This window comes from Hippichthys cyanospilos, chromosome 14 (assembly GCF_059441005.1).
Source record: "Hippichthys cyanospilos isolate Australia breed blue-spotted pipefish chromosome 14, RoL_Hcya_1.0, whole genome shotgun sequence".
NCBI lineage: Eukaryota > Metazoa > Chordata > Actinopteri > Syngnathiformes > Syngnathidae > Hippichthys > Hippichthys cyanospilos.
Window position 1 is genome coordinate 19747561 of NC_142382.1, and position 15416 is coordinate 19762976.

At 37.7% G+C, this 15416-nt stretch overlaps 1 protein-coding gene across 5 annotated transcripts in view; it reads left to right on the top strand.

Annotated features, from left to right (window-relative positions):
- The window catches only part of jkamp (jnk1/mapk8 associated membrane protein), a 42994-nt gene extending 34691 nt beyond the window's left edge, over positions 1-8303 (top strand). For all 5 annotated transcript variants that reach the window (XM_088432423.1, XM_088432425.1, XM_088432422.1 and 2 more), the window contains 4 exons: positions 558-739; positions 823-899; positions 4940-5169; positions 8077-8303. In XM_088432423.1, the coding sequence (XP_088288549.1) occupies positions 558-739; positions 823-899; positions 4940-5158 (478 nt within the window). In that variant the 3' untranslated portion in view covers positions 5159-5169; positions 8077-8303. The remainder of the gene's footprint in view (positions 1-557; positions 740-822; positions 900-4939; positions 5170-8076) is intronic.
- The last annotated feature ends 7113 nt before the right edge of the window (positions 8304-15416 follow it).

Here is a 15416-nt window from a genome sequence, read left to right on the forward strand (position 1 = left end):
AGAAAGCCCTGTCGTTTGAATCAATATAAATGTGAAGCGTAGTGACAAGGATCATGTGATTGTTAGAGCAGACAGCGCCCCCCCCCACCCCACCCCACCCCCCGTCCGCAGTCTAAATTTAAGGCGTTGACCGTGCTGCGGTGATCAAAAGGTTGGGAACCACTGATGTAGAGCATAGGTTGTTTTTGTCACATCCCATGTGTCCAATATACCTATCACACACTTTTTTTTTTTTTTTAAATTTCAGTGGAAACTAGCTTACCCAGAGAAATCCAAGCAGGCACCAAGAGAACATGCATCTCCACACAGAAAGGCATGAGCCGGAAGCCCATGACCTCTGCATTGTGAGGCGAACGTGCTAATCGTGCTACTATGCTGCCCATGAACTTTATTTATTCTATTTATTTAATGCTCACATTTATCATACTGTCAGTCTGATGCTAACCTGATTTAATTTCCTTGGTTTGCTATGGACAAATGTAATGAAAAATCTGCCAGAAATGAATAAAATGTAGTTTATCTATTTTGTTTTGTTTTTTTATTCTTCTCTTCCTCAGATATACTATTGTGTTAATCTATTATGCCTTCTGCTTGGTGCTGATGATGCTGCTCCGCCCGCTGTTGGTTAAAAAGATAGCATGCGGTCTTGGCAAGTCTGATCGATTTAAGAGCATTTACGCTGCTTTGTACTTCTTCCCCATCTTGACTGTGCTTCAGGCAGTTGGGGGAGGACTTCTCTGTGAGTATGGTCATCTCCTCTTGCTCTTGGACCATCACCATCACATCATGGAAAATTATATAACAAACATTTGGCTGTTTCAGATTATGCGTTTCCCTATATAATACTCGTCCTGTCTCTCGTCACTCTGGCTGTGTATATGTCTGCCTCTGAAATACAGGTAAGGTTGTTACTACTTGTTTTCTTCACAGCTTTAGAGTCCTTTTTAAATCAAATTATTTAAATGAACTGTATAGTCATTATTCTTGTCACAATTTCACTAACTTTTGTTTTAAAAAGTATTCCCACTTATTTAACTTTAAAAAACAAGATCCCTTCAAGGCTGGCCAATTTAGAATAATCTGAATGGTCTCTAGAATGTTTTATGAAAGTTTTATGATTAAACACAGAAACTGCCAAATGACCAAAATACTTTCTTCTTTTATATACAAAAAAGTCAACTTTTTTGTTATCAACATCATGGGTTAAGTTAACCCAAAGCAACTATTTTGGATTTTTTTTTTAAAAATCACAGAAAACTGGCATTTTGTGAAAAGATATACACTGCTCACAAAAATTAAAGGAACACTTTTTTACTGGGCCTGGCCTGAATTGAATTAAGCCTGTCTGATCATTTTCTGGCTGGTAGTTTTCCACTTGTGCTGATTTTGGCTTACGTAATTATCTCTACTGGCAGTATGAGGCGATTCCTTAACCCTACAGAAGTTGCACAGGTTGTCCAACTTCTTCAGGATGGCACATCCACACGTGCTGCAGCAAGAAGATTTAATGTGTCTCCCAGCACAATCTCCAGAACATGGAGGAGATCTCAGGAGACTGGTGGTTATTCTTGAAGAGCTGGACATGGCCGTAGAAGGTCCTCAACCCCTCAGCAGGAATGATACCTGTGCTCACTATGCAGCACCATGGAGCTCGACTGGCATTTGCTCAAGAACACCAGAATTGGCAAGTCCGCCACTGGCGCCCTGTACTTTTCACAGACGAAAGCAGGTTCACCCTGAGCACCTGTGATAGACATGAAAGAGACTGGAGAAGACATGGAGAACGTTATTCGGCCTGCAACATCGTTCAACATGACAGGTTTGGTGGTGGGTCAGTGATGTTTTGGGGAGGCATATCCATGGAGAGACGCACAGACAACTACTGCAGAGGAAGTGGTGCTCTGACATAAGGTATCGAGATCAAATCCTCCAACCCTTTGTCAGACCCAACTCTGGCAGTATGTCCTGGTTTCCTCCTAATGCATGACAATGCCCGGCCTCACGTGGTAAGAGTATGCAGACAGTACCTGGAGGATGAATGAATTGAAACAATTGAATGGTCTCCATCATCCCCTGACTTAAACCCAATAGAACATCTCTGGAACATTATGTTTCGTTCAATTAGGCGCTGCCAGGTGACTCCTCCACAGCAGCTCAGGGATGCCCTCACACAAATCTGGGAGGAAATGCCACAAGACACCAACCGTCGTCTCATTAGGAGCATGCCACGACGTTGTCAAGCATGCATACAAGCTCGTGGGGGCCACGCAAGATACTGAAAAGCATTTTGAGTTGCAGAAATTAAGTTTTGGAAAAAATGGACTAGCCTGCCATCTTCTTTTCTCTTTGATTTTATGGTGTTTACACAATTGACCCCTCTGTAGGCTGAAAATGTTTATTTCCATTAAAAGACTTTGCATCCTTTCGTTCCTAAGACACTGCCCTATCATTATTTGTATAGCTATCATACTTCATATTGAGATCCGATGTATCCAATGTGTTTCTTTAAAGTGCTCCTTTAATTTTTGTGAGCAGTGTATTTAATATTTTATTTTACTAACAGTTACTAACAAATTAATTTTTTTTTTCCTCTGGTGATACCTTAAACATGTGAGCAGTCCTTTCATACCAACAACAATAACATTATACTTTTGAAGACAAAATAATGTATTTAAAAAAAACATCCAGTATAGAAATGTACATATCATGTTTCTTACAAACTCTTGGCACGCTATTTAGTAGTCGTCAGAGGTGGTCGTCACCTGTAATATTTTGATGTAAAAAAAAAAAAAAAAAAAACTACAGGGGGGAATCTTTGACTGTCACATGATTTGATTTCAATTTTGGGATCTCTGATTCAATTTAGAATCGATTTTCGATTAAAAAAAAAATTGAATTCAGAATGATTATATTTGATTCAATCAAAAATGATTTCTGTTTCAATCTATAGATGTGTAAAGAATTCATCATACAACTTCAGTCTGCTTTTGCAAGACAGACTAACAAAGGAAAGCAATGTCTTTTATTTTTAAATCTACTAAGTTGTGATTTGTAAGGAACATGCCTTTTTTTGGACAACTGCTACTCTTTCAAGCTAGCTATAAATTATAAAGCTTTTTATAATTTAAAATAAGATGGAAAAAAAGGTCGAACAAGACACATTGTCATTTCAAAGGAAATTGCTGTACCAAAATATTAGGTGAAAAACTGTTGCCCAAATGCTCAATTCATTTATTACAAATGGAATGTGGAAATTGAGTATCTTAATTATATTTACAAAGCATGAAATATGAGTCAGTTTGTTCATCTCTGGGCATTTCGGGAGCATTATCAGTCACAATTGTTTATTTATTTTACATGTTTGTGATTAATTTGTGTGTCTTCATTAATTTGGAGTTTGCATCCATTGTTTTGTATTTTATTTTGTTTTGTTCTAAGTTGTTCTAATTTTTATGTTGATTATGTATGGGTATGTGTTCCTTGTTAGCTTATTTAAAGACAGGGCAGTTGAAATTCCTCCATTATTATTGTGTGTCGTGCGTCGGGCTGCCTGGTCACCTCATTGCACAGCACGCAATTTCAACGTAATACGGAAGCAGACTGTAAAACAAAACAAAAAAAAAAGAGAGAGAGGCACAGACGCCGGCAGGAAACATATTGATTTTTTTATTTCAATATCAAAATTAGCATACCCTTAAAAAAATTGCGTCCGGTGGATGCACGTTGATTTGAAAGTACGCGTTATGTGTCTAGGATGCAGGCAAACGAGAGCACTGAATTGATCACAATTATCACATTATTTTGATACTACTATAAGTAATATTATTTGAGCATTGCCTTCATTTTTAATTTGTGAGCTGTTTCATGCTCACATTAGTTGTCAAGGTATTATAAATGCGGGCAACTTCTCTACTTAAAAGAGGTCTGTTCACCCACAGATTTTATCTGGACTTTATTCAAAACTAATTCTTATTTTTCTTTTGTTTCTTTTTGTGTCAATATTTGCCAAGTTATCAAGAAGTTGCAATCCTTGTTAATCATTAGCAAAGAGTTAGTTACACTAAGTACATTGGCATTTGCATTAGATTAAGCACTCTACAAAAAACAACCGCAGAAAATATTGTGATATGAAGTGCAAGAATAATAACAGAAACACACATAGAAATTTGAAATAATTGGGTTGTCATGGTAGTTTTACTCATTCTATTTTAACAATAAATAAACAATGTATTTATGTCCTTATTGCCTTTTGTTTACATTTTTCCCCACCTAAATCTTTTTCATCTTATGTTACTAAATAATGAAATGATTTTTATTTTCATCTAGCATTCACCTTCAATTGATATTATTTTTATACATAATTGGTTCTTTGTTCTCAACAACTTTGCTGATTTCTTGTGCAGTAAAGCACAATTTCTGGAGTGTAATTCACAAGTGTAAAATTCAGGACCCGGGGGCCAGTTCCAGCGAGCCATTTGTTTTATGTGGCCCTCAATAGCAAATCATGTCAACTTTTATGACCCTTGCAAAACTCACTTCCAAAATGTTAAATTGTCATGTCTAATACATTATAATGTTGCGATTTTGCAAGATGTTTCGCTTACAATAATTTAAACAATAATGCAACAAATTTATATCCTTTATTTTAAAACTACCTATCAATGATTTTGTTGTGTGCGGTTATAATACTGTGAGATGATTAAACATTTACCCGTTTCCTCATCAAAACGGCCCAACAAGTTAAGGTGTAACTATAAAATGGCCCGTGACACCCGTCATGTAATTAAACAGTGAATAAAGGCTTCATTTGAAGCAGACATGATAGTTATTTCTCTTAATTACAATTGTTTGAGTGAGAAGATTCAGGATATTGTAGGATATTTCAAGTTTGATAACACTAATTGTTTACTCTTCTCCTTTTGTGTTTTTCACTCTACAGTCTTTTAAGAACCTGGTCTCTAAGAAGAAGCGTTTGGTCGTCCTGTTCAGTCACTGGTTGCTCCATGCATATGGCATCATCTCTATCTCACGTCTGGACAAGCTGGAGCAGGATCTACCCCTGTTGGCTATGGTTCCCGGTCCTGCTCTGTTCTACATTGCTACAGCTAAGTTCACAGAGCCAAGTCGGATTCTGTCAGAGTGCGGAAATGGACACTGAACCTCTCAATGGTATTTATAGCAAGCATTTGTATGGGTTGGTCCCAAAAACAATATCAAGCAGATACCCATTTCAATCATTTGTTTATATATATATATATATATATATATATATATATATATATATATATATATATATATATATATATATATATATATATATACTGTATATATACTGTATATATATATATATATATATACTGTATATATACTGTATATATATATATATATATATACTGTATATATACTGTATATATATATATATATATATACTGTATATATACTGTATATATATATATATATATATATATATATATATATATATATATATATATTTTTTTTTTTTTTTTTTTTTAACTGAATTGATATTTGTGATCCATTTCACAAACCCAGGCTTATTCCGCCAAGATTTATTTTGACAAAATTACACATTTTTGACAGAGATGTCCATTTGAGGATTTCTACAAAAACAACCTTCTTACGGTCTCGACTTTCATTTCCCAGAAGGCAAAAGGTTCAAATTGTTATCAAAGTAAAGTGAAGTTAAAATAAGAGGTTAGTAGACAATGTGCACCTTTAAAAGCTCATTGTGCCAAAACTTTAAATGCATATTTCTCCAAACGAGGGATCTCAATGGCAACATTCAAATTACTATAATTTTGTCAATTCCAGAGCTACCTCCATGTTATACATATATAACATTTATAGGGGAATTAAGTGTACAAGTGAAATAGGTATATCAATATTGCAATTTTCATTCTGGGCCACATAAGCCTGAGTTTGTGAAAATACATTATATTTGTTCACCACACGCAAAGCCAAATATTTCAAACCATTGTTTCAATTTTGATTATTATTGCAGAAAGACATAATTTTATTATTATTTCTTACACTATCAGAATACTTTTACCACCAACAACTAGTAAACCTTTCATAATGGAAGTCCAGAACCAGATCATGTGGTTAGAAATCAGGCCGGACCACATTTCAGCTGACTGGAATAATAAAAAAAAAAAAAAAAAGGCTGTAATTTTTTTTTTTTTTTTTTAAATAAAATAATTGCTATAAATCAACAAATTAATCCAAGGGTACACAGAAGCTGCCCCCCAATTTAAAAAAAAAAAAAAAAAAAAGAGTACCGGTACATTTTATGCTACACAACATCCCAACACAGGTGGAAACAGCTTAAGTATACATAACCAGTGGGGAACATTGTTGCTGCCCTGATGTAAAACAAACAGACTTGAAAATAAATATTGCCAAACTTAATAATGCACTGTATGTACACAAGTGCTTGCATTTTGAGATGAAAGCTTTTAAGTTGTTCCCAGAAGCATGAGATGACAGAAGCCGATTTCATACCGCATAACATGTTGCTTCAGGAGAGTCACCACCCCATAATGACACAACGCCATTCTAAGATCACATTCAATCGCCAATTTGAGAAAAAAAATTATTAATTACGCTGGCATTTTATTGTACAGTGCCAGTGTCTATCGCATCCTCCAACATAAATTTGCTGCTAGCTCCTCGGCCCAAGAAGCGTCAATGTCCGCAGACACACTGTTGTACACACTTTGTAATGTGTGAATTGTTGGATGGCTTGCCACAGCTTTCACAGTTCATCATAACTGAAATGCTTCTCAATCTTCCTTTTGTAGACTGTCTTATTGAGATGATTTATGAAAGACTATCTGACAATATAAGAACACAAAGAGAGTACGCCGTTGAAGTTTGCCAAGATATATAGATGTTGTGAAGTACTATATTGTTTTTATTCGTCTTTCTGAGATATTCTTGAAAAATGAAAAGCCTACAAATATTTTAGTATGTGGTGAACTAATAATATAGCATAAAAATATATTTTTCAAAAATTACTTAAATAAATTGGGTTTTCCATCGATATTTTAGATTTGTTGGTAACCTGTATATTAGAGGCACTTACACAGTGGACTTTTAACATGTTTACAGTCAGTTTATGTACCGTACTTCTCTGAGTACAAGTCATATTGTTTTCCCTAATTTTCAACCCCCATGTTGGGGCGTCGACTTTTCACCGCATAACTCAAAACAGACCACGTTTCTCCACATATCTGTATTTGAATAACATTGATTCGGATGCGAAATAAATAACATTATGTCATTTACAAGGCTTAAAACGACTGAATATACTGTACACACCTCTCATTCGATATAGCGTGCATCCGTTTTAGAGTGTTTGCACACTTTTTGATGTTACCAATGCGGCTGCGTGGATCTTTGTTTTTCGGCGCATTTTGACGCAAAAGGAAAAGACTGCTTGACTTAAAGAGCACGTCTGAGATTTGAAACATTGAAATGGGAGGAGCTATTTGGCCTGTCAAATATTGATGATGACTTTTAGGGCTTTTTGTCAAATTTGTATTCAGCTGTGTAAAAAAAAAAAAAGCATTGAAACGTTTGAATTTTATTTTTGCAGCATTAGTTTCAGCATTTGCGTCTACACGCACACGAAACCACTAAAGTCATGGGTAGACTTATCATCGCGTTTTTGTAAAATTCACCCTCATTGCAGAAATAAAAGGGAAGGGGGCGATTTATAAGCAAGATCGACTTGTACTCTGAGAAATACGGTAAATGTATGCTCACTGTCATGCATAGCTCAGCTGCCATCGTTACCAAAACAGTCTCTGAAATATGTCAGTTAAGTCAATTGTATATAATGTGAATATCGTATTTCCCCTTGATTCTATAAGATGGACACTGAAACAGAAATCAGTTAACTTTAATGTTAATGTGGTTCGAAGCTTAAACTATAAAACTATGAATTCTTGGACTGTAAATATTTTCTCATGTTTCTTGACACAGTTTATGGAAGTTTCATTAACAGCTGAATGCTTCAAGCAGTGGTAAACGTATTATTTCATTACTTTTTTGCAGGAACATGCAGTCTGGGCAGACCTTGCAGGCAGTGGCGCCTTGTCCCACACTATGTGTTAAGAGTACAAAACAAAACAAAAAAAGATTGCATTAAATTATTAATCTTTTTTATTTGTCTGGTCTGTGATGTATATAGATGTACAGTACATATGCAATGGCCATAGTTAAGTGACATGCACTCAGAGGAGGCAGGACAGGAAAAAGAATAAAATGAAAAAATAAATGATGATGGTTGTATTTTGCAATGATTTTATAAACTTTATTTAAAAAAATATAAATTTCAATGTAACTTTGGTGTTTATATACTATTTTCATAATATTCACATTTATCATTCCAACAATGAGAAGAGAATACGCAATGGATACAGTGCAACACGGCACAGCAAGCGCTGCACCACCCACATCTGGAGGCCAGGTTTGACTGGGCCTCAGATGAGGCAGGGCTCTGTCTTTGTGTCCCTATTAAAAGTTCAAATACAAATACTACATGTACTTTTTTTTTCGGAGTTTAGTTGATTTATGTATATAATGAACCATGTTTTTGTCGACAACAGTGTTTCTATGTAGTGTTTCTTGTGCCGTACAATTGGTGGCGAAGAAGCATGAGATGTCAACACTTCTCCAGCCTCATGTTCGGGGACACTATGACGCCATGGACTGGCAGTGGAAAGAGCGATTTGCAGGTTGCGTGTCAAGTGCTGAGTCTTTTTTTTTTCTAGCTTTGTCATACATTCGGAATGAAGGATTATTTTCAGACTCTAAAACCATTTTTAATGTTGAATTTCTACTTCAACAAGGAAATAATATATCAAGAAAGACCAACACCAAAGAGCACGGTTCGGAAAACCTGCTTCTTCAAAACAGATTAGTAGTTGACAGTTTCTGACATGGATGGAATATCGTGACCTTAAGAATTTACAGCGAGGCATCAGAAGAGCTGTTTCTCTTTTCACATTCAAAGCCATTATAAAGGTGGGACTTGAGGCGCTTTTTAAACATAGCCAACGTGAGGCCTTGGCGAATGTGGAGAGGTAGATTGTTCCAAAGAGTGGGGGCAGCAAAGCAGAAGGGTCTATCACCAAAGGTCCGTAGCCTAGACCGGGGGATAACAAGTCTGTCCTTGCCAGAGGACTAGAATTGACTTTGTTTTGGACAAACACTGACGAATTAGCATCAGCGTCCACAATGCTGAGGTAAGGGAGAACACGAGAAAATACTCCATTATAATACCTGCTTCCATGCCAAATAGCAGCTAGATTTTGTTGAAATGATGAAGTACAGGCTCTGCCAATCGTGACAGCTATGTTAAAACTTTACGTGATTGTGCCGAGAAAGATGACTGGCTAGCTAGATATTTGGAAACATCCACTGTATTTTTTGGCTTGTCAAATAGAATACACAAAGGTTTAATCAAAAGTCGCAGACGTTATTAGAAATTTTCAATGAAACTGACACATTCTTGAGAGTGCTGCAGATTAAAGTGATAGACATTGAATATTGTTACACACACATTCACAATGAATCTTGAATATATATATATATATATATATATATATATATATATATATATATATATATATATATATATATATATATAGAGAGAGAGAGAGAGAGAGAGAGATCAGTGATGGACTGTCAGGGCCAGCAAGACCTTCTCTGCTAGCCTAAAATAACCTGACATTATCATAACTATAATAAACTATATTAATTATAATAACTATAATAAAACTCAATTTCATTTTACATTTATTTTTACTAAATAAATATTTTATGTATAAAATTATTCTCCATACTCTGTTCTTTTTGTGTCATTTTATATCCATTTGGTTAGGCTCTTTGCAGTGCTGTAGTTTTATGTTAGTTTTTAGCCAATTAGAATTCAGCTAACTTGTGTCGCTATGTTGTGTGAAATCTGCCTTCGCCAGAACCCAGGGCATTTGCATCAACACGGCACGGGCTTCTCGCAGATTGATATGTCAGTGGCCCTAATATAAATATATATATATATATAAATATATATATATATATATATATATAAATATATATATATATATATATATATATATATATATATATGTGTATATATATGTGTATATATATATATGTGTGTATATATATGTGTATATATATATATGTGTGTATATATGTGTGTATATATATATATATATATATATATGTGTATATATATATGTGTGTATATATATATATATATATATATATATATATATATATATATATATATATATATATATATATGTGATATATGTGATATATATATATATTATATATAATAGTTATAATTATAACTATAGTAAAATTAATTTTCATTTTAAATTTATTTCTACTAAATATATATATTTGTAATTTATAAAATTATTCTCCATATTCTGCTCTTTTCTTTTGCTCTTTTGAAGATTTGTTGAGCAGACGATGACTGATGGTTTTGGTACTGGATGAAATACTCCATATCTGACTCTAATGAATCGGAGAACTCTTGTTGTTCTACAGTGAGCGGACAGAGTACTTCTTGGCGGTTTTTGCATGTTTGTGCTCGGGTCTTTGGTCTCGCAGGTAATTCTTAATAACTCTGGTTAACAGATTCTTCACAGGCATTCTAACCAGCTGTTTAATTGGAAGAAGATGATCTTTGTGCATGATCTTTATTCTTGGACCCCCATTTTCCTGTTTGATTTTAAATGGAGGCAGATTGGGCATTCTTCCAACCACAATGTAAGGTTCAGGAGTCCATTTGCTTTCAAGCTTGTGCTTTCCTCTCAGTCTTAAGTTTCTGAGCGGAGCTCTGTCGCCTATCTCTATGGACTGAAACGTTACTCTGTCATACAGCTTCTTGTTTCTCTTGTGCCTCTGGTTTGCAGCATCTGAGGCTGCTTGCTTCAAGTCCTCTTTTAGCCTGGACATCCAGCAAGTGTGGCTTTCACTCACCGCGCCATCAGGGAAAGTGCTAAAACACAAATCAACAGGACGTCTCGCCAAACCTAACATCAAATGATATAGTGAGAACCCAATTGAGTCCCACTTTGTGCTATGGTAGGCATGGACGAGATAAGACACATGCTCACTCCAGTTTCGCTTTTTCTATTACCCAAGCATACTAAGCAAAGAAATCGAAGTTTGGTTGAACCTTTCGGATTGCGGTTCCCCTTGTGGATGATAGAGTGTGGTCCGTGACTTCCATATCCCCATCAGGCTCAACATTTCCTTGATTCGACGGCTCTCGAAATCTGTTCTCTAGTCTGAATGGATTCTGGCTGGGAGTTCATAATGCACAAAGTACTTTACCATAAATATTTTGGCCACAACTGAGGCTTTCTGTGGGTTTTTTTGAGAAAGCCTGTGCATATCTGGTAAATTGGTCAGTCACCACTAAGATGTTACTGAGTCCCCTATTGTCTGGTTCCATAGAATTAAAATCCTTGCACACCAAGTCTAACTGTCCATGACTCACAATCTGGTGCAATGGAGCAGCTCTCTTTACCGGAGTCTTACGAAAGACACACACTCCACAATTTATGATGTACTCCTGCACCTCCAGTGACATCTTAGGCCAGAAGAAAAGACGAGCAGGTCAACAGTTCTCTCTTGTCCAAGATCATCATGCATGGCTTGCATGATCATTTTGTGAAACTCTCTTGGTAGCATACACTGGTTGACCACCTCCCCTGAAGGCCTTTTGCCTACACGATACAGCAGTCCATCTTTGAGCAACAGCTTTCCAACTTCTCTTTGCAATCTTCTCAGTTCCTGATTACCTGACGTTTTGGGCCACTGTCCACACTTTAGGGCTGTGATAGCTGGATCAATTACTTCGTCATTTTCTTGAGGTTTTCATATGCTTGGTCTAGAAAACAGTGCGAGTGACTTTAACTCCATGTGAGTGGGATGCACATAGAGATCTGGAACACACTCTGAGGAAATACCTAGCTGGGCGGCACATACTGTCGTCACATTGACAGCTCCGGGAATGTAGACACGCTGGCAGAACGTCTTGACCCTAAACTGTAGTATAGTCACCCAGTCTTCCTCCTCCATACTTGACCGCTTTCTGGACAATAAATCAGCGTCAATGTTTTGGTTGCCTGGTAGGTACTGAACATCAAACTCATAAGTGGATAAGGCAGCTAGCCAGCGATGTCCCACGGCATTAAGCTTGGCTGTCATCAGCACGTATGTAAGGGAGTTGTTGTCAACACGCACCATGAATTCAACGGCATACAAAAATTCATAAAATTTATCCACAATGGCTCACTTCCGGGACAAAAACTCAAGCTGATGAATGGGATATTTTTGCTCAGCCGTGCTCAACTTTCTGCTGGCAAAAGCAACAGGTCACAGACCTTCAGGGTATTCTTGGTAAAGTACAGCCCCTAGACCCTTCAGTCTGCCATTGGCATGCAAAATATAGGGCTTTTGTGGATTGGCAAAGGGCAAGACAGATGCATGCACCAGGCAGTAATTCATCTGGTGGAAAGCATCTTTGCAGGGATGATCCCATTGTTCTTCAAAGGGCTCTGATACTTTCAGGTAAGATTTGTTGAGATCCAAGCTTGGTTTTTTGCTCTTCTGAGTGGGAGCATTGCCCTTGGTGAGCTCTGTTAACGATCTTACTATGGCAACATAGTTCTGTACAAATGTTCTGTAGTACCCGCAAAATCCCCAAAACGATTGCAAGGCCTTAAGAATTGTTGGCATTGGCCAGCTGGTGACAACTTGAATCTTGTCTGGGTTGGGGGTGACGCCCTTATCAGACACAATGTGCCCTAAGTACTTGACACTTTGAAGACAGATCTCACACTTGTCAATTCAAAGTTTCAACCCAACTTCCCCGAGGTGATCCAGGACCTTGAGCAATCTCTCCTTGTGTTCTTCAAGTGTTTCTCCAAACACAATGAGATCGTCCATATACCCTAGCACTTGTAAGAGGTTCATATTGCCAACTGCCTTCTCCATCAACATCTAAAAAGTGGCTGTGGCTCATGTTATGCATTTTGGCATTCATTTGAATTAGAAAAATCCAATTGGACAAATGAAGGCGGTCTTATCAATGTCCTCTTCTGACATGGAAATCTGGTAGTACCCGGAATGCAGATCGAGTACTGCCAACCACTGACTACCACTCAAGGATTCAGCACATCTTCAATGCATGGTGTTGTTTACCTGTCCGGTACTGTTCTGCTATTCAAAAGTCTTTAGTCTAGGCACACCCTCACTTTTCCGTTCTTTTTTCTAACACCCACTATTGGAGAGGCATAGGTGGCTACGGGATTCTTTGATGATTCCGGCTTATAGCAGTTCTTGCAAGGGCTTTCTTACATCTTCAATGTCTGCCAGGGGCAACGACATGAACGCAACCGGAAAGGCCTGGAATCTGATAAGCGGATTGTATGCTCCTTTCCTTTCGCTAATTCCACATCCCACTCATGCATGGCGAAAACCTGAGACTTCTGGGCTAGCTTTTTGCCCAGTCTGTTCTTCCACTTATCCGAAATTGGGGGCTCTCCAAAATCAATCTTACTTACATCAAAGTCATCTGTTGTGATCTCTTTGAGTGGGATGGTCGTTACATAGTATACATGAAGCATACTTCCAATCGCTGTTCCTACAGGCAGAGAAATTTCTCTTGTCGATTCATTCTTGACAAGTTTTTGAAAACCATTGACATTCATTGCCCCACTGGGCACCACCATCGGATGAATAAACACATTAGCCAGCAAAGTGGTGCTCAGTGATGAATTCATCATCAGTATTTCATTTAGCAGGTTTTTTCACTTCAATTTTGCTCACTACCTGTGTGACTTCAGGGAGTAGACGCAAAGGTCCTGGTCCCATCCATCAGACACAACCAGCCTCATCATCTTGCAGATTCTGTGATTCAACACCTTGTGGAGAGGACTGCTCTTCCACACTAACACGACAGGACTGCTTTTGGACTGGGACACATAAGGGCTAGTACAGCGACGTCAGTACTAGTCCCTACCACCTCAGCTGGATATTCAAAGTCTGCTACAACATATCCACTGTATTGATAGCTGTCATCTGTCTCACTTAAACCCCATAGTGTTAGACCAGTTACCAGATGAATTGGCACCTCAGACAGATGTTCTTTACACCAAGGTTCAAATGTTATCGTCAGATAACAACCTAAGAACCTGAGAGCGAAGATCCATTAATGCTGTGCATGTGTTTCCATTAACTTTCAATGGCACCAAACTTGACAGCCCAACCAACACATTTGGAATACCATCCTGGGCTGCCAAGTCAACTGCACTTTTCTTCAAAGAGCAATTAACTTGACTAGAAGTGGTATCCTCGGATCCTTGATTGTTCTTGGACGTCTTTGAGGCTTGAATCTGTCTTTTTATTACTTAAGATCGGTTCTATGCATTTGAGCACTTGGCTGCAAAATGTCCTGCCTCTCCACATCTGTAACAAAAGTAGTCTTTTGGGGGAGTCTTTTTGTCTTTCCACCCTTTGGGACAGTTTTACAGCTGCCACAGCAGCTTGTGTTTCAACCACCTTATTTGTGATTTTCTGTTGTAAACACTTTAATTCTTTCCTCAATGCCACAATCTCCCCATCTGAACTGTCCTCACGTGGTTTTGGTCCTTCAGGTGCGTTTTGGCTACATTTGTATTATTTGGAAGAGGATTGGACACAAAGCAGCAATTAAGGCCTTCAGTTCCTTTATCTCTGACTTTAAAGTTTGAATCTCTGTCTGTCTTACTTCATTTTCTTGTGTTACATATGTCCTTGGCCCAATGGGACCTAACTTTCCCTCGAAGACTATATTCTTCCTCTGTACGAATCTCCTTTAGCAATTGGAGAAACGAGGGTGTCTTATATTTTCTTTCTCTGAGACAAAGATTAACCAGATTCTTATCAGAGGCAATAGCGCCATGCAACAGCTGTTCAAGCCTTACCTTGTCAGCAAAATTAGCTGGAAGGCCACCTCGGGTCACCACCTTATTCAACGTCTGTTCCAAACAGCGGAGGAATTTGGACAGCATCTCCGCTTGGCTGCTGTTGCAACAAAGGAAAAGCAAAATACAACTTTTCTCCAGACTGTGGTGCCAAAAGCATTTTCCAATGCTTCCAAACAGTCTACAGCAGTTACATCAGGATTTCCAGCTCGGGCCGCATCAATAATTTCAAGTGCTGGTCCTCGAAGACCTTCCATCAGTCTCCGTCTTTTTTCTTTGGTGGAGCATTCACATCCCTCCACCATGAGCCGAGCTTGACCCAACCAGTGATCGAATGGTTCTTCTCCAGCTGGAGTGGGCAGAAATCTGGAAAATGTCTGTAAGCCACGGTAACTTCCATGG